The 18,722-nt window shown below is 27.1% G+C and overlaps 1 protein-coding gene across 4 annotated transcripts in view; it reads left to right on the forward strand.

Moving 5' to 3' along the window:
- LOC127280492 (uncharacterized) overlaps window positions 1–17,170 on the forward strand; it is a 29,626-nt gene extending 12,456 nt beyond the window's left edge. The window contains exons 1-8 of one of the 4 annotated variants that reach the window (XM_051303513.1): window positions 3,692–4,056; window positions 5,980–6,196; window positions 6,417–6,520; window positions 6,724–6,915; window positions 8,159–8,292; window positions 8,371–9,007; window positions 9,462–9,773; window positions 9,857–17,170. In XM_051303513.1, the coding sequence (XP_051159470.1) occupies window positions 6,028–6,196; window positions 6,417–6,520; window positions 6,724–6,915; window positions 8,159–8,292; window positions 8,371–9,007; window positions 9,462–9,773; window positions 9,857–11,815 (3,507 nt within the window). In that variant the 5' untranslated portion in view covers window positions 3,692–4,056; window positions 5,980–6,027 and the 3' untranslated portion in view covers window positions 11,816–17,170. Of the gene's footprint in view, window positions 1–3,691; window positions 4,057–4,172; window positions 4,251–5,979; window positions 6,197–6,416; window positions 6,521–6,723; window positions 6,916–8,158; window positions 8,293–8,370; window positions 9,008–9,461; window positions 9,774–9,856 lie in introns of those variants that run through there. The other 3 variants (XM_051303510.1, XM_051303512.1, XM_051303511.1) reach the window with 3 other exon arrangements.
- Window positions 17,171–18,722: the final 1,552 nt, after the last annotated feature.

The raw sequence follows: 18,722 nt of genomic DNA on the forward strand, positions 1-18,722 counted from the left end.
CTTTGAAAAGTCATAAATCTGTGTCGTCGTTATTATGAATTATGAACTAACTTCTGCGATGCTTTTTCTCTTTTTTTTAAAGTTCAAAAGCCATTGTGTTCCATGTTTCATGTCTTGATTGTCTCTGCGATTAACGTTCGTAGATATTGTTTTACAATCACAACTAATATTAACACAATTTTGATAAAAAAAAATTTTTTATTATTTTTTTGTAATTGTTTTACTTTTCAAAATTTAAAAAAAAAATTAAAAATATTATTTTAAAAAATTTTAAATTTATATAATAATTTTTATATACAATAAACAATATTCAACAGTTCAATATTTTTTATTATTATTATTATTATTATTTTAATGCATCGCATTTAATATATATATCTGTAATAGATTTTAATTAAATGCATATTAGGGATTTTAATTAAATTTTATGCAAGGCTAACTGTTAAATTGAGTGAAAGTTATTGAGCATCATCAAGTACCTATTTACTGATAATAGTACTTCCGGAAGACGTGGGTGTAACTTGATTATGTTTCGACATCCCTTTATCTAAAGCGTGTGTGTATTCTATTTTATACGTTTGACATTTTATGAGAATTCCCTTAATGAAGTTATAGTATGTTAATTTTTTTTTTTTTTTATTCACATGTCTTTTAAATGAAAAAAGTTAAAAATACACATTACATTGTCATTACATTGGATTTTTTTTCACACAATAATAATTTAAAACACGTGGAAATAATATTTATAATTTTTATTTCAATGCAATTTCATTAATTTTTTTCTATCGTAACAAAAAAATTGATGATTTTCTTGCATTAACATGAAATTGGAGATTTTTTTTTTAGAAAATTGATGATTTCCTTTCATGAAAATGAAATTGACGAATTTCTGAATCAATGAAATTTCTGCGCTGAAGAAAATTGATGATTTTCTTGTATTGATGAAATTTCAATACTTATGAAAATTAATGATTTCCTTGCATTAAAATAAAATTGATGATTTTTTGCATGAATATGAAATTGAAGATTTTCTTTTTTAGAAAATTGATGATTTCCTTTCATTAAAATGAAATTGACAATTTTCTGCATCAATGAAATTTCTGCGCTGAAGAAAATTGATGATTTTCTTGTATCGATGAAATTTCAATACTTATGAAAATTGATGATTTCCTTGCATTAAAATAAAATTGATGATTTTTTGCATTAATATGAAATTGAAGATTTTCTTTTTTAGAAAATTGATGATTTCCTTTTATTAAAATGAAATTGACGATTTTCTGAATCAATGAAATTTATGCGCTGAAGAAAATTGATGATTTCCTTGCATTAAAATAAAATTGATGATTTTTAGCATGAATATGAAATTGAAGATTTTCTTTTTTAGAAAATTGATGATTTCCTTTCATTTTAAATGAAATTGACAATTTTCTGCATCAATGAAATTTCTGCACTAAAGAAAATTGATGATTTTCATGTATTGTTAACATTTTTGCATTTATAAAATTTCTGCGCAAGAAAAAAATTGAGAAAATTGATGATTTTCTTGCATGGATGAAATTTCTGAACTAATGAAAATAGATGATGATTTTCTTGTATTTTGATGAAAATTGATGATGATTTTTTTGTATTTTGATGAAAATTGATGATGATTTTCTTGTATTTTGATGAAAATTGATGATTTTTCCTGCGCTCTGATGAAATTTATAAATTCCCAAGTGTCGCTTATGAAATTTTCAGAATCTCACGTGCAACTGGTGGGTTGCAAGGTAACATAAGCAAATCATCCACCACCCTACACGTAACTCGATTAAGAATTGAATCAACCTGTAACGTGTGCCTCGTGTAGTACAGCAAAAATAAAAAAAAAAAAAAAATTGAAGAAAGTAACCTTGAGTCATTTAAACAAAAAGGTCTAGTCAATTGGAACGCATTGCCGCGCGTTCAGAGAAATCGGCCACAGCCTATATGGCAAACTAGGTGGACTATCAAAAGGCCTCAGCATCTGTCAATTAGTTAAACTTGTACGCTGAAAGTAACCCAGTTATGCGAAAGGGATATTGAATAAATTCAATGCGCAGCCGCAATACCATCCTCTATACATCGTCAGTGCCTTCACATTATCTCTCTCACTCTCTTTGATGCACTTTTCTCTCTACCTCTCTCTCTCTCTCTCCCTCTCAAATATGGTCCATCCAGCCTCCCTGCCGGCTACCGGTTGTCTACGGGGGTTGCAGTCTCTTGTTCCCATGCAACAGTAATGTTGCAATTGCCACAAGTGCCGTGAATCTTAAATTTTTCTAAATTAAAAGAAAAAAAAATCTCGTTTCGTTTTTAATTAAATTTAAAATATTTTTAATAATTTTTTTTTCTTATTATTTAATATTAATAATAATAATAATAAATTATATTTAATGTTAATTAGTTTGAAGAGTATATCCATAATTAATATTATATTAGTGATTTTAAATGATCAATAATTAACGGATGATTTAATACAATGTTAATTAATAAGTGGGCAAAATAGAATAATAATTTATAAAATTAATTTTTTTGATATAGAATTTATCATATTTAGAATTTTTTTTTTTTTTGAGAGTTTTCATCTATTTTTTCATTAAATTATTGATTCATCAAAAATTTTTATATCTTTCATCAAAAACTTGTCAGTGTCAAAAGAAGATTTTTTTTATGACTCATCAAAAAACTTATTGGTATCATATAGAAGTTTCATTTTTTCACATAATTTTCTATTTTTATTAAAGTTTATAAAAATTGATTATTTTTATTAAAATCATCAATTTTCATCAATTTTATGAAATTTTTTTTAGTTTCATCAGATCCAACGATTTTTAATAAGTTCGACGTTTTTATTGAACTTATTTCCTTTTTACCAAATTCATAATTTTCATCAAGTTTATAAAATTTATTATTTTCATCAAATATCATCAGTTTTCATTAATTTTATGAAATTTATTCGTTGCATCAATTTTTTTAGTTTCAACAATTTTTATTGTGTTCAATTTTTTTTATTGAACTTTCTACTTTTCATCAAATTCATAATTTTCATCAATTGTTTAAAATTTATTATTATCATCAATATCATCAATTTTCTTCAATTTTTATTATTTTTTATTAAATTCGTCAATTTTATCAGTTACAGCACTAATTATAAAGTTTAGCGTTTTTATTAAATTTATTATTTTTCATCTCCAAATTTGTTCTTATCAATATCATCAATTTTCTTCAATTTTTATTATTTTTTTTATCAAATTTGTCAATTTTTCGTTAATTTCATCGGTTATAGGAATATTTATAAAATTTAGTCGTTTTTAATTAAATTAATAATTTTTCATCAATTTTCATCAATTTTCATCAATTTTCATCATTTTCATCAATTTCGTTTATAATTTCCATCAATTTCATAAATTCCACCTACTATTGCATCAATCAGATTTCCCCGGTTTCATTACTTGAATCACGAAGTGTATTGATTATCGCATTAAAGAATTCGAAAAATTTAATTTACATAATTATTGAAACGAATAATTAACTAATTAATTAATTACAGATAATATTAATAATTAATAATATTGAGAAACTAAAAAAAAATGAATAAAAAATAAAAACAATTTAAAAAAAAAAACTAAGAAACAAAACCAAAAAACTAAACTTAAACTAAAAGACAAAAATTAAAAACAAAAATAATGAAATAAAAAATAGAGTCAAAAATTTTATATATAATAAAAATTTGACATTCGTGTGCGTTATTGATGGAGAAGAATATTGTCGATTTAATTATGTTCCTCGATATTTGTCAACTATATTTCCAGACGAAAAAAAAATCACGTGATTTATGTACACTTTGGGCAATTATAACATTTATAAAAACTGAGGATTCGAGTAATTTTTTACGATGGTGTCAAAAATATTCAATACTTCATATTCGTCATCGTGAGGAACGTAAACGTGAAAATTCACATGAAAAAATTCACAACGAACAAAAGAAAATACTTCGCATTCTTCAGGAATTGTTTTATTGTGGCTGCCTACCACAGAGTAATCTTGGAATTTAAACATGGGTGTTTTCTATTAAAATTAAATTTGCCAACTTAATTCAAAATTGACATAAAAAAATATTTTTTAAAAAATTATTTCTTATAATTGTCAAAAAAAAAAAAAAAAAATTCCCTGCAAACGAACGAGAATCTTCGCACAATATGGGATATTTTCATCTCAAGCCGAAAAAAATGGTCAAATATTTTTTTGTGTATTTAAAAATTGAAAAAAAAAATTTAAATTTAAAATTATCACAAAATGAATTTTCTTATTATCATCAATTTTCATATTTTGCCTTCTCGTATATACCAGGGAAATAAATAGTTTTTTAAAAATTCAAATATTTTTTTTTTTTTGTTAACATTTTTTATTTTTAATAACTCGACAAAAATTGTATACTCTATTCATCAAAGCGTATCAACTGACCTATATAAAGTATATTTATAAATTTTATCCAAATTTATAAAAATAATTGCTATTTTTTTAATTAAAAATAAAAAAGAAATTTATTTTTAAAAAATCAAACTTTTTTTGTGGAAAAATTTTTTAAAACGAAAAAAAATATTTCTTTCATAAAATAACGAATAATTTAACGTATATAAAAAGAAATTAAAAATCACTTTTTTTTAAAAAAAATTTTTAATTTGGTATAAAATGGCTCATAATTATAATATTTTTTAATTCAATCTCCTATGAGGATGAAAAATGTTGATAAAATAAACTCTTTCTATTTTTATTAAAATAGTTTAAAAAAATTTTTTTAAAAAATTTCAGAAATGTTAAAAAAACAAAATTAAACATATGGGGCATTCTTTATGAAACGTTACAGTTAAAAAATTAAATATTGAATTTAAAAAATTATTTAAAAGATTTATTTTTTTTTACTATAATTAACTTAGTTATCTTTCAAGTTAAAATTTTAGGGAATTTTTACCCTTGTAAGAATTTACCGAAATTTCAAAAAAAAAAAAAATAAAAATTATTTTTATACGTTACATTTGAGGAAGAATGCCCCATATATTCTTTAAGAAGAAAAAAAAATGTTTCTCTAAACACGAAAAATCTTTGTTATCATTTTCTTTTCTTTCAATTTAAAAAAAGAAAGAAAAAAAAAAAAAAAATTTTTTTTCTTCCGTCGTCGGTTGTTGCGGGAATCTGGGACGATATTATGGATAAAAGTTCGATTGTTTAAACTGGCGCGCGTACCTGTGGATTCCATATATACGAGAGAGTGTGAATTCCCAATAGGGTCACGGTTAGTTCCACTTGCCTACTGTCGGGTTATTTTATCCAATCTCAGGGTTAAACTATATTAAATTATTTTCACTATATATCTATTTTAATTCTTCAAATCTCAATTAGATTATCGAATTATTATAATACTGCGGGAAAATCCAAGAATCAATTTTTCATTTTTAACTGGGATTACAGATTTTGTGGAAATTTGCAATTATCATCATCGTCATCATTATTGTCATCTATATACTAAGGGGAAGAGATTTCCTCAAAAAGTTTATTCTAGATAATCTTTCTGAAATTTTAACCCAGATTCATTTAACTATCCATTGTGAAGCCCTATATCAGAATATTTTCAATCTCTATATCACATTTCTTTAATTCACATTGGAAATTAATGCTTTTACTCAATAATGAAAATTGATGATAATTTGAAAAAATTATAATTTTTAAAATTAAATTTTTTAATTAATTAACTTTTTAATTAATTGATTTTTAATTAATTTTTAATTAATTATTTTTTGAATTAATTTTTAAAAATAACAGAATTTGTGAATTATAAAATAATATTATCGCAGTTATTTTAAATACCAATTTTTTTGGAATATAAATAAAAAAAAATATGCAAATGAAATGATTTTTTTATTTTGGAATTGAAATTAATCAATTATTCCAACTTTTTTTCAGTAGTGTGACCACGCGTGTGGATGTGGACACAAGGTCACAAAGAAAGGAATGTCTGAGAGCGATAGTGATCAAGTAGCTCGGTCTCTGGCCCTAGAGCAAGCTTACGTTCACGAGGTCTATGAACAATGTGCCGAAAAGACTGTCCAAGGCAAACAATGGCCACGAATTTATCAATTTCTCGAGGAATTGGAACCAGGGGCTCTCGTCTGCGACATAGGTATTAAAGAATTTTTTTTTTTTTGTTTCTAATCTAAATCACCAATTTTAATCTATTTCTAATTTTTACATTTGTAAATTTTTATTCAAACAATTCTTCTTTCTAAATTTTATTAATAATTAATTTAAATTGATTAATAATAATTAATTGAAATTAATTTAAAAATGAAAAATTGTTAAATAAAAATAAAATTAATTTTCTTTTTTTTTTGCCATACAAGGTTGTGGGAATGGGAAATATCTCAACGTCAACCACAGTGTTTATAAGGTCGGCGTGGACCGATGCAACAGACTGACTGATATTGCTCGAGAAAAAGAAAATGAGGTTGGCACAAATAAAAAATATATGCAAATCTTCCTTATAGTAAAAAAAAAATAAGCGGAAACTTTTTTATTAATCTCATTTTTCAATATAAAACTTTCATTTAATTCAAATTATTTATATATTTTTATAGAATTATATTTTGTTTTGAAAAATGTTTCACTAATAATCAAAAATTTTTTTCTCAAAAATAATTTTCATTTTAGGTTTTAATATGTGACAATTTATCGTTACCCTTCCGTGACGAGAGTTTCGATGCGGTTTTATCAATTGCAGTCGTTCATCATTTTGCGACCACCGAGAGACGAGTTCGAGCTTTAAAAGAACTCGCTCGCGTCTTGCGAATTGGAGGACGACTCATTATTTCCGTATGGGCCATGGAACAAAAGCACCGAAAGGTAATAATAAAATTAAGATAAAAAATTTGTTTTCCATATTGTAGTCTACATTTTGAATTTTGAAAATCTGATGTCAAATTCGTAATCAGCGACCCCAAAAACCCCCTAGTAATTAGTTTCAAGCGAAAATGATAAATTTTCACATTTTTCGGTCGCCATATTGGATCCGCCATTTTGAATTTTGAAAAACTGATGCCAAATTCGTAATCAGCGACCCCGAAAACCCCTAAGTAGTAATTTTCATGCTAATCTAAACAATATTTACAAATTCGTCCGCCATATTGGATCCGCCATTTTGAATTTTAAAAAACTGATATTAGATTCGTAATAAGCGACCCCAAAAATCCCCGAGTAACAAGTTTTAAGCAAATTCAAACAATTTTTTAATTTTGTCCACCATATTAGATCCACCATTTTGAATTTTTAAAAACTATTCTTAGATTCGTAAACAGCGACCTCAGAAACCCCCAAAATAAATAAGTTTTAAGAAATTTAAAGCAATTTAAAAAAAAATTAATTAACTACTGTAGGGGATAAATAATTAAAAATTCATTCTCAATGAAAATTATAACGCGACATCAATTACCGAACTAAACTCATATTAACATAACCTATAAAGAAGAGCGAAGTGTTTTTTTTAATATATTTGCCATACCACTTTTGGCCGTGGGCTTTTTTCTTATTTTTTGAGGTTATTTTTTTAGAATTATCGTTTTTATACAAATATTTATGTATAGAAGAAATTATTTAGATTATTATTAAGCAGTTAAGCTCATTGTTATTCATCATTAATATAAAACAAACCTTTTTTCTTCTTTCTTCACTGCGATAAATTAGTTTATCTCCCTTTAAAATTAAAATGCACCATGTCGCAGGATTATCTTATTTTGTTCCTAGAAGTAAACAGTGTTGCCAACTTATGTCAGAATTCCATAATGTCCCTATAAAGTAACTTTAGGAAATTTAATAATACAAACATTAATTTTCAAAATACTAATGGTACTTTTACTCTAATTCTTATAAACTCCTTTCATTTGTTTAGTTAGTTGAAAAAATCACTGAAAATGTTTAGCAATTGTAAATCAAAAATTCAAAATCATCAGTGTTTTAGTGGTAGAATGCTCGCATTAAAAGCCTGATAAAAAAAGGAAACCCTTCGTTGAAAGCTACTTCCTTTACCTTCAAAAAAAAAATTGTACTCACCTAAATCTCCTTAAAAACATAATTTCCATATCTGTTCCAGTTCGAATCCCAAGACGTCCTGGTTCCATGGCCCAAGGCTTATTGTCTCAGTTCGAGGTCCAGTAGTGGAAGATCTTATGGCTCATCCTGCGATGAAAAACATCGAGAACATCCTGAAAAACATATCCTAAAGAGGTAAATTAGTTTCAAAAAAAAAAATAATCAATTAAAACACATGGAAATCTTCATTTTAAATTACATCTTCAATTACAGAAGTAACCAGAGGAAATGCAAGAACAAAAGTTACTGGACTGATCCAATATTTAGTCCATCGCCATCGACAAGCAGTCTCTCAAGTCCCAATGAGACGTGCTATAGTTTTTTTCGACGTGCACTACAAAAATTAGCAGGCGGTAGACGTGGTTCACGACCATGGTTCATTGAAAATTGGCAAAATGGTGGTAATAAAAATCGACGACACTATGAACAAGAAGACAGTGGCGATATGGATGATATGCCAATTGAATTAAGACGACTCGAAGACACAACATTAACAACATTGAACAGTAGCAACAGCAGCAGCAATAGTAAACAATCCGAAAGCTTAAGTATCAAATCGAAAAGCCTTGGTGATATTTTAGAAATACAGCGACTCGATTTGGTACGTTCACGTTCAAGTATTCCCGGTCTTTGTTCGACAATGACATCAGAACTTCAATTAGACGATGATTCAATGACAACAACAACTACCACCACGACGACATTATCATCATTGAGCACATCAAAGCCACGATTAGTCAAACAAAAAACACACTTCAATGATGATGATAATGTCGACGTGGAGAATTGTTTGGAATTTCCTGATAACACTGCCAATGAACAAATCATCAAGGATCTTCCAGACATTCAGGTAATTATAAATTCTTCATAAATTTTAACGTAGAATTCTGATTTTACGATCCCTTTTTGTATAGAAGAAAGTTTTAGTAATTCCGCTTACTTCAAATCAATCTCAATTTGTCGAGACCTATTGTTTCTCGTGCGTTCCGCTCGTAAAAGTTACCGACAGAAAGTCGTTAAATCTCTTTCTTCTTTTTTTTTTTGGTCTTGGAGGAAAAATCAATACCCACGATATGAAAACTTTTCTCTAAAACAATGAGATGTTTTTTTTTAAAAATATTTAAAAATAAATGACTCTAATTAAAAATTCGTGTTTTTAAATTCATAAATTGAAGAGCTACTTATGAGGAATGATGTCGACCCTCTTGAAAGGAAACAAACTTCTAATTATTTTTCTTTTTCCCAACAAAAATAATTCTTAACTTCTTTCTATCAGAATTGTTCTTTTTTTTTTTGCTGAATAGGATTCACAAAATACAAAACGAGGAAATGTGCAGAAACAAAGTTCAATGAATGAAGAATTAATGTCAATTGAACGACTTGAAGAAAAGGAACAACTTCGACGAAATATCACTAAACAATCATCATTAAATGAGGACATCATTTACAAACGAAAAGCCTTCGAAGCCTTTAGAGAGTCTTTCTATTCTGGTAATGCTTCGAAGAGATTTCAATTGTTAAAAAGTGGCCTTACAAATAAGATCAAACAATCGACGACAAATATTGAAAAAGTATCGGGAATGTCAATTAGAAATGGATTTGTCAAAATACTTCAGGTAAATCTTCCTCTTTTAGGTGTTTTTTTTTTATTCTTTAGTTTTTTTGGTATTCTAAAATTTGTTTCTTTTTTTTCCAACAGAGTTGGAAATCAACTGAAAGTGAAGTTCCAGTATCAACAAATGTCGAATATACAATACAAGCGGAGAATTTACAAAATACAATAAAACGTGATCATGATTTAATTGAAAGACGATTATCACGTGAAGATGGTTCGGATTCATCAAAAGATAGTAGTCTACAAAGTGATACAAGCGTTGATTCTGAGGATAGTTTTGCATCAGTTATTTATGTGCCAAAACAAGATGTGACACCGTTAATTGATGTTATAACGGCAACAGCAGCAGCATCGCCACCTGGTTATCAATTGAGTACAGCATCTGCGCCTCCATCGCCACGTGTCAAATATCCACCTGATTTAACAGGTCCTAGATTAAAAATGATTTCCATATCGCCATTATTGAAACAATTTCCCGCAACAAGTAAATCTCTTCCACCACCAAGTCCTCCGGGTCTATCACCAAAAACATTAAATTCAACTCCAATGAAACCTTTCATCAATCATAGAAATAGTAATCAACCGATTATCAATTTTCTAGATAAAAAATTTGATTTTACATTTAAAAAAGAGGAAAATTTATCTAAAGAAAATATAGAGGAGAGAAATTTAAATTTTGATTATGACGATACGAATTTAGAAAAAAAGATTCCAGAAGAAAAGAATAATGAAGAGGAATGTCGAAAGGATCGTTTAAAACAAATAAAAGAATTACTCTATCAAAAACCAGGATTTGCAACACGTATGAAACCATCATTTCCTTTAGTTCGAAGAGCTTCCTCAGCTGTACCCGGTCGTTTGGAAACTGCAACGAAATTATTACCCCGTTTACTTTCTCTAGAATTATTTAATCCTGAAACCGATGATCTTGACAGTGATTCCAGTGGTGTATCATCACCAGAATCAGGTGGTTCTGTTATTAGTGTTATTTCTGATGAACGTTATTTAGCAAAGAAAAATAAATCCGATATCACTTCCGATGATATAAAAGAAACATCATCTTCCAATAATGATTCTTCTTCATCATCATCGAAACTTTTAGAAGCGGCAGCGAATGTTGCAAGTTCACTTGAAAATGTTGCCGGTACTGTTGTATATCAACAAAAAATAAATGACGATTTATCAATTAAAAAACATAATTTAGCCCCATCGCCAGATGAAGTAACATGGAATGAGGAATGTAGAAAACATTTACTTGATTTCACAGAAAAATTAAGTGAAAATTTAATACACGACATTGACCAATATTGTCAAAAGACCAAACTTGAAATAAATGGCGATTTTGACCAATTAAATTTGCAAAAAAAATCATCGCAAGACTCATATGATTATCTTGAATTTGACAATAAACCCGATAGTCTCGATGATGATGAGCTCATTGATAGAAGTGTATCCGAGGAAAGAATGGATTTTGTTATGATATCAAAAAATGGTGATATCATTAATGAAACGGAAGTTGAAAGAAAAACACATGATGGTAAATTAAAGGAGAAATATTTACGTTTTGGTAATTCAATTGAATCAAGCGATATTGGTGATTCAATTGAAAATACAATTAGTGAAAGTAGTCAAGGTAGTACAAGACGAATTGGAAGTGGTAGTACAGCGTCACTTGGTTCAAGTAATTTAGATTTTAGTCGTTGTATTAGTGAGAGGAGGAAATTTTTAAGTCAAAATAGATCAGCATCAGAGGAGATACCATCAAAATTTATTTCAGGTAGAAATCATTTTGAACGTAGTCGAATGACAAATGGCGCAAGTAATGGAACATTAAGTGGCTCATCATCACAGGAATCATTGCCATCGGATCAGGGCGGTGGTGGCGGTGCAATTACTTATCATCAATATTATCATGTTTTTCGTGAAGGTGAATTGGACCAGTTAATTAATAAATACGTGGAGAATTTACACATTATCTCCTCGTACTATGATCATGCAAGCTGGTGCATAGTTGCCGAGAAGGTACAAGTCTGGACTATATGACTACTTGAGGCATGGATTAGAGAACATTTTTTACATATTACTATTTTTATTTAAATTTGGTAGTGACAAAAACATTTCTCTTCAATCTCTGAGAGTTTCTATTTTTCTTTTTCTTCTTCTTCTTTTAATTGTGGCTTTTTACCACAAACTTCAAGATTTCCGACGTATTTTATGTAAAATTCGTTAATTTACACTAATAAATATAGAGGCACAATAGTTTCCTCAAATCGAAACCGCAAACAATGCGTTGGAATAGATCATATAAAATTGTAATTATAAACGTAAACAGGTTTTTGAAAAAAAATTTAAATTACCGACATAGAAATCTACCTTACCGACTGATGGTAAAAGAATTTTCCGTGAAATTTTTACCGACTTTCTCAAAACTGTTTTGCCTACAGTCGGGTAAGGTAGATTTCTATGTCGGTAATTTTTATATTTTCATTTCAGAGAAATTTCTTTACCATCAGTCGATAAGGTAGAGTTCTGTGCCAGTAATTTTTTATATTTTCATTTTTCAAAAACTGTTTTACCATCAATCGGTAAGGCAGTTTCATAGGTCGGTAATTTTACATATTTTTATTTTAAAGAAAATTTCTTTACCATCAGTTGGCAAGGTAAATTTCTATGCCGGTAATTTTTTATATTTTCATTTTTCAAAAACTGTTTTACTATTAGTCGGTAATTACCATCAGTCGGTAAGATAGATTTCTGCATCGGTAATTTTTTATATTTTCTTTTTTCAAAAAACTATTTTACAATCAGTCGTTAAGATAGATTTCTATGTCGGTAAATTTTATATTTTCATTTTTCAAAAACCTGTTTTACCATCAGTCGATAAGGTAGATTCCTATGTCGGTAATTTTTCGTATTTTTATTTCAAAGAAAATTTCTTTACTATCAGTCGGTAATGTAGATTTCTATGTCGGTAATTTTTTTATATTTTCATTTTCCACATTCGATTGCATTTCTTTACAAGATTCTATTGGCCTTTAATTTCTCGACCCATTTCAGTCATTTATACACATAAACAAATCTAAAACTTATCAAAAATCTCAGAGATTCAAAACTCCTAATCATAAATAGAAAAATTATTATTTATGACCATTTTGTGCAATATTAGCTTAGAAAACTCGAACCGGAAACGGTATTTCATATATAATACGAATTTTAGTCTCGTAGTCGTCGTTTTTCTGTTTAGAGAGAAAGAGACGCGATGATATGTAAATCGTTAAATTAGGAATCGTCCATCCTATATTTACTTTGATACATATTATATATATATTTATTGAAACTATTTCGACGATGTAAATAATTATTTCACGCATTCTCACACAAAAAAAAAAAAACACTCGCTTGTAAATATGTATAAAATGACTCTATCTTGATATATAAACGCACACAAAACAAAGTAGACGATTCGTTTCTCCAAAAATATAATAATACTCAATTCATGAATAAAAAACAAAATAATTAACTTTTTCTACTTTTAAAAATTAATTTTGAGAAATATAAAATTATCGGCTAGATTCTAAATACACAATGGAAAAATTAAGGTCTGTCTACAATGATCAAATTAAGGCCAGCATAATAGATTCGCGAATTCATTGTGCGTTGACCTTTAAAGTTTTGATATTGTAGACAAACATTTAAAAAAAAAATCCCACCGCTGTCACCATATTGTCTTTTTTTTTCTTTTAAAGACAAATTTCAATTCCAATTATTAGTCCAATTTTACAATAATTTATATTTAATCCAAATAAATTAGTCAAATAAATAATTGCTTTCACTGATTTGGATTATTAATTTTAAAATACGAAATTAAAAAAAAAAAAACTCTTTCCAATTTTTAAGAAAAAAAAAAATCTTTTTACAACATATATACCAAATATCTTCGAATGTACAGTTATATTTGTATAAAAATCGTTCTACAGGGTGTGCGAATTCTCATATATTATATATAATATTAAATTTTTAATCTCAGCAGTGTAAGGAAATATTTTTCTCAATGAATAAGAATATTCATCAAAAAAAGAAAATTTCTTTTCCTGCTCTAATTAAAAAAAAAAACTAATTCATAGAGTGGTTCAAAAAAAAAAACAATCTCGTACATGTACATTTTTTTTTTGAACCACTTTATGTATGCGCGAAAAAAAATAGAAAATCTTGTAAATATATATAGAAACACTTGTCGTTGAAAAGAGATTAATAGAGAGTTATTTAGAATCATTCTGCCTAGCGATTTAATCAAGCATCCAATATATAGCAAAAAAAAAGAGATTTTTAAGGCTAACAGGTACTAAAAAAAAAAAAAATAAATAAATAAAATACGAAAAATACATAGTTAATATCCCAGCATATCAGCGAATCGATAAAGAGTGAAAAAAAAATCAATTTTTTTTTTTCACAGAAAGTTATATACACACAAGTCAGGGTACAAGGCTCTCGAAAGATGAATATATCATATTAAAGATTTAATTTTTTTCTGAATTAAGAAAAAGGACAGCGACGCTGGTGTTAAAAAAATATATATATATAAATGTTCTATAAAAAAAATGTCGCAAATCGTTTACAATTTCGTTTACAAAAAAAAAGGAAATTGTAAAAAATTTGCGATTTATAAAATATATATATTGCCAGTGACACCATTATAAGATTGTGATATTCCTACATCCGTCTAATCCAAAAATGTATAATCACCTCTAACTGGAATATTATCTGGTTAAACGTTATAAATATATATAGTCACAACTTCAGGCATATCTTCATATATAGTAAAAAAAAAAAAAAATGATGTAAAATTCATTCTTAAAGAAATCATTTTCACAAAAGAAAAATATATATATATATAATATTACATTTTTTCAATTCTATATAGAAATACGGCTGTTGACTTTCAATTTTGAAAGCTTTCAAAAATATTCATCTAAGAGAAAAATCATATATACAGAAAAGTATAAATATATAAATAATTAAATCTGAAAGCTCTCAATAACTCGAATTTCAAAGGTCGACAGTCTAAAATGCCGAGTTATAAAAATTTAGTCATCGAATATATAGAGATTAGACGAATAGGGACCGAGAGGCTTATGTTTATAGCTTGCGATGATAGAAGTTGGGAGAATAACTATAAAATGAATCTACGATTCGATATATATATATATACATATATTATCAAAATAAATGAGTCATCGATAAATTGAAAATTAGTTTTCTTAATATTAAAGAAACATTAAAAATAAGTTTAAGGTTATGTTTCGTATGTTATCTTTAAAGCAGTGTTGGGTAACGACGTATCGAAACTTTCTAATTGGCTCTCAATATTTCCTGGAAATATTATTAGCCAATTAGAAAAATTCAATACGTCTCTACCCAACCCTGATTTCCCTCTCTTACAATTTTTAAGCCCAACGGACAATAGTAAATTTATTATTGTCAATAAAATTGTTCACGAAAACAGATATTTATTTAAAAAATTAAAAACATTTTTTTCTAAATGCGAGAACTAATTTTCGATATAACGAGGACGACTGAACTCACTAAAAAAAAAAACAAAAAAATACCCAAATATGTACTCTGTGCATGATGATGATAAGATATAATAATTCAGTATTTGACAAAGCTCAATGTTGTATATGATTCTTTCATACCGATAACTATTGCATCGCTAGCGATTATATATTTAAAGAAAAAAAAAAAAAATTAAATCCTTTACAGACTTGCCTGAGCTGCGACTCGATGTTGCTTCGCTGTAAGCTATTTTAGAAAGAATAGCCATATATAATCTGTGGCAAACAGAAAAAAAGCTGTGAAAAGTGCACTTTTCAAATATGAAAAAGCAAAAAATAAGATTGGAAAGTCAAAAATTATTTTCTCGATTAAAAACAAAAAAAAAAACTAAACTAAAATTGAAAACCTCAAAACTTCCGAGGACTATATGTAATTTATTCTCAATTATGAAAAAAAGGGGGAGTAATAATCGTATAGGGTCAAAAAGGATCAAGCAGGGTTGGGTAACGTTTTCTCATTAGCTGGGAATATTTCCGGATATTTTACCAACCAATCAGAAACGTTATCAAGATCTGTTTTTCATCTCATTAAATTGTAGAAAGACCTTTACACTTCGGCCTTTTGACTTTTACTCCTCTTTTTTTTTAAATTATACTCATTTTTTCCTGGAAGTTACGATTTATTTAAAGTAAAGAAAAATCTCTATATTCTTGAGAAAATTTCTTTTTCAAAAAAAAAAGACTGAGAATATCTCGAAAAAATTCAAATTCTGGAAGAAAAATTGTTTTACTTTCATTTTTTTTATGACTTAATATGGAAAAAATGTAATCTTATTTTAAAAGAAAATTATTTTTTACATTAATTTGAAAATAATATATACTCTCCTTTTGAATTATATAAATTTTATTCCATCTTTAAAAGCGGAACAATTTTCAAACGAAGTATACACTTTATTTTTTTTATATGAAATTTTTTTTTCCAGAATTAGCAAATTTTTTTGTGATAATATTTCAAAAATACGAATTTTTTTTCTTCTTTTTTTCCATAAATAGCTGCTATATAAGCTTGTAGCACACACACACATACACGACCGACAGTCTTTCTAAACTGTTTGAATAAAAAAAAATTATTGACAATATATCTATATGCATTCACTGTGGTCGGAAAGAGGGAGAACGTCACGCGCGATTTTGTAAAAAAAAATGAAAAAAAAACTACAGAAACACAATTGTAGTGATTATAAACAAAGCTTAGCGATATAGTCAAATTGAGAGGGACAAAAAAAACACATTACCTTCTATATAGTAGAATTTACTTTATAGGCGTGAAATTCGAATTTCTAATCTAGTAAAAAAAAAAAAAAAAAAAAAAAAACTAGTTGGATAAGAGAGATCTAGTCCCCTCTCCTCCCCCAACCCCGCCTTCCTATCTACTTCTCCTAGATTCGCGGGTTTTTATTTTTATCTTACTGCATGTTTGAATTTTTCTTTTTTTTTAGGTTTTATTATAATTATATATAAAAAATAAATTTATTATTCTAAAAAGTCTCTTATAATTCCATTTTCCTTTTATAGAAACAAGTCACTTAAATATCGATGCGAATAATCAAGCAGGCATTGATTTATACGCTACGTATAATAATGTAATTTAGCGACAAGTGCACTATTTAGTTAAAAAGGCAAAGAAAAAAAAAATACCTAAAAAAAAAATAAAAATCTATTCGTAGCAACGCGATCAGACTTGTATTTTATACTTGTATTTCACAGTGAGATTATTTGTCAACTTTGCATTATAAGTAAACACACGATTGTATATTTCATTTAATAGAAGAAACTGTTTCATATATTTTATGTATTTTATTTTCCCCCTCCAATGGCATTTTTTAAAATTATTCATTGTAGAATCAGCCTAAAGGCCTAAGCGGAAGGTAAAGGACAAGGCACAATGGCTTTGTGAATGTGAAGCATGAGTTAGAAAAGGACAGATATAGTTTTTTTGTCCTTTTCTATCTTATATATTTAACGGGTACCTGTTAAAACAAGAGGCCATTTAAACAAAAAGAAAGAAAGAAATGACATTTTATCGGAATTTATTAAATATTTAGTTAGAAAATAAATTTCAAATAAAAGATTTGGGTTAAATAGTATAAAATTAAAAAACTGATAAGAGTTTATAATATTAATTTAAAAATGTATTATATGAAAACTGAACGATATACCCTTTAATAAAATAAAAAAATATTTAAACTACTATTTAACATGATAATTATTAATATTATCACAAATTTTATTATTCAGATTTAATGCACAAAAAAAGTTGCTTTTAAAATATAATTATTTAATAATTTCTTCATATTTATAAAAATTTGTAATCAATAAATATAGCAAATTTTTTGAGGTTAGTTTTCTAGAAAGTAAAATATTTGGGAAAATATCACGATATATGTCACGATGAGTATAATGAAAATGATGATAAAAAAAACGGACGACGGCATTTCATTTGTATATGCCTTTTAAAAATTAAAATCCATGATTTTCGAAAGCGCCGCAGCTGATCATTTTTTTCGAAATAACCTAAAATATACAATTTTATTGCGCTTTAAATATAGTTTTAAAACGCATTAGGCTGAAGAACGTAACGATAAATTTTAATTTTTTTTTGAGTAATTGCAATCGTTAATGTTGAAAACGGAAAATATATTTTTTTTCTTTGTTGAATTTCAACCCTTAGCGCTCCTCAAAAATAATAAAAAAAAATATATATGGACGTTTTCGACACATTTTTCAGTGCTCTTTCAAATGGCACAAAGTAAAAGGGCGAAAGGACGATAAATTTTAATTTTTTGAATAATTGCAATCGTTAATGTTGAATACGGAAAATTTTTTTTTTCTTTGTTGAATTTCAACCATATTCAAATATATTGACGTTTTAGACACATTTTTTAGTGCTCTTTCAAATGGCACAAAGTAAATGGCGATAAATTTTAATTTTTTTGAATAATTGCAATCGTTAATGTTGAAAACGGAAAATATTTTTTTTTCTTTGTTGAGCTTCAACCCTTAGCGCTCCTCAAAAAAAATAAAAAAAAATATATGAACGTTTTCGACACATTTTTCAGTGCTCTTTCAAATGGCACAAAGTAAAAGGACGATAAATTTTAATTTTTTGAATAATTGCAATCGTTAATGTTGAAAACGGAAAATATTTCTTTTTCTTTGTTGAATTTCAACCCTTAGCGCTCCTCAAAAATAAAAAAAAAACAAGTTGTAAATTCAGATGTTCATTACATGAACATTTTGCTTCCTCGTGGAGAAAGCAAAGTCTTATTGCTAAAATGTGAATTTCTGATTTTTTAACTTTCATTAATTCTTTAAATTTACCTCAAATGTATACTTTA

The sequence above is a fragment of the Leptopilina boulardi genome, unplaced genomic scaffold, assembly GCF_019393585.1.
Source record: "Leptopilina boulardi isolate dan_hultmark-lab unplaced genomic scaffold, ZJU_Lbou_2.1 LbouV2_248, whole genome shotgun sequence".
Lineage (NCBI taxonomy): Eukaryota > Metazoa > Arthropoda > Insecta > Hymenoptera > Figitidae > Leptopilina > Leptopilina boulardi.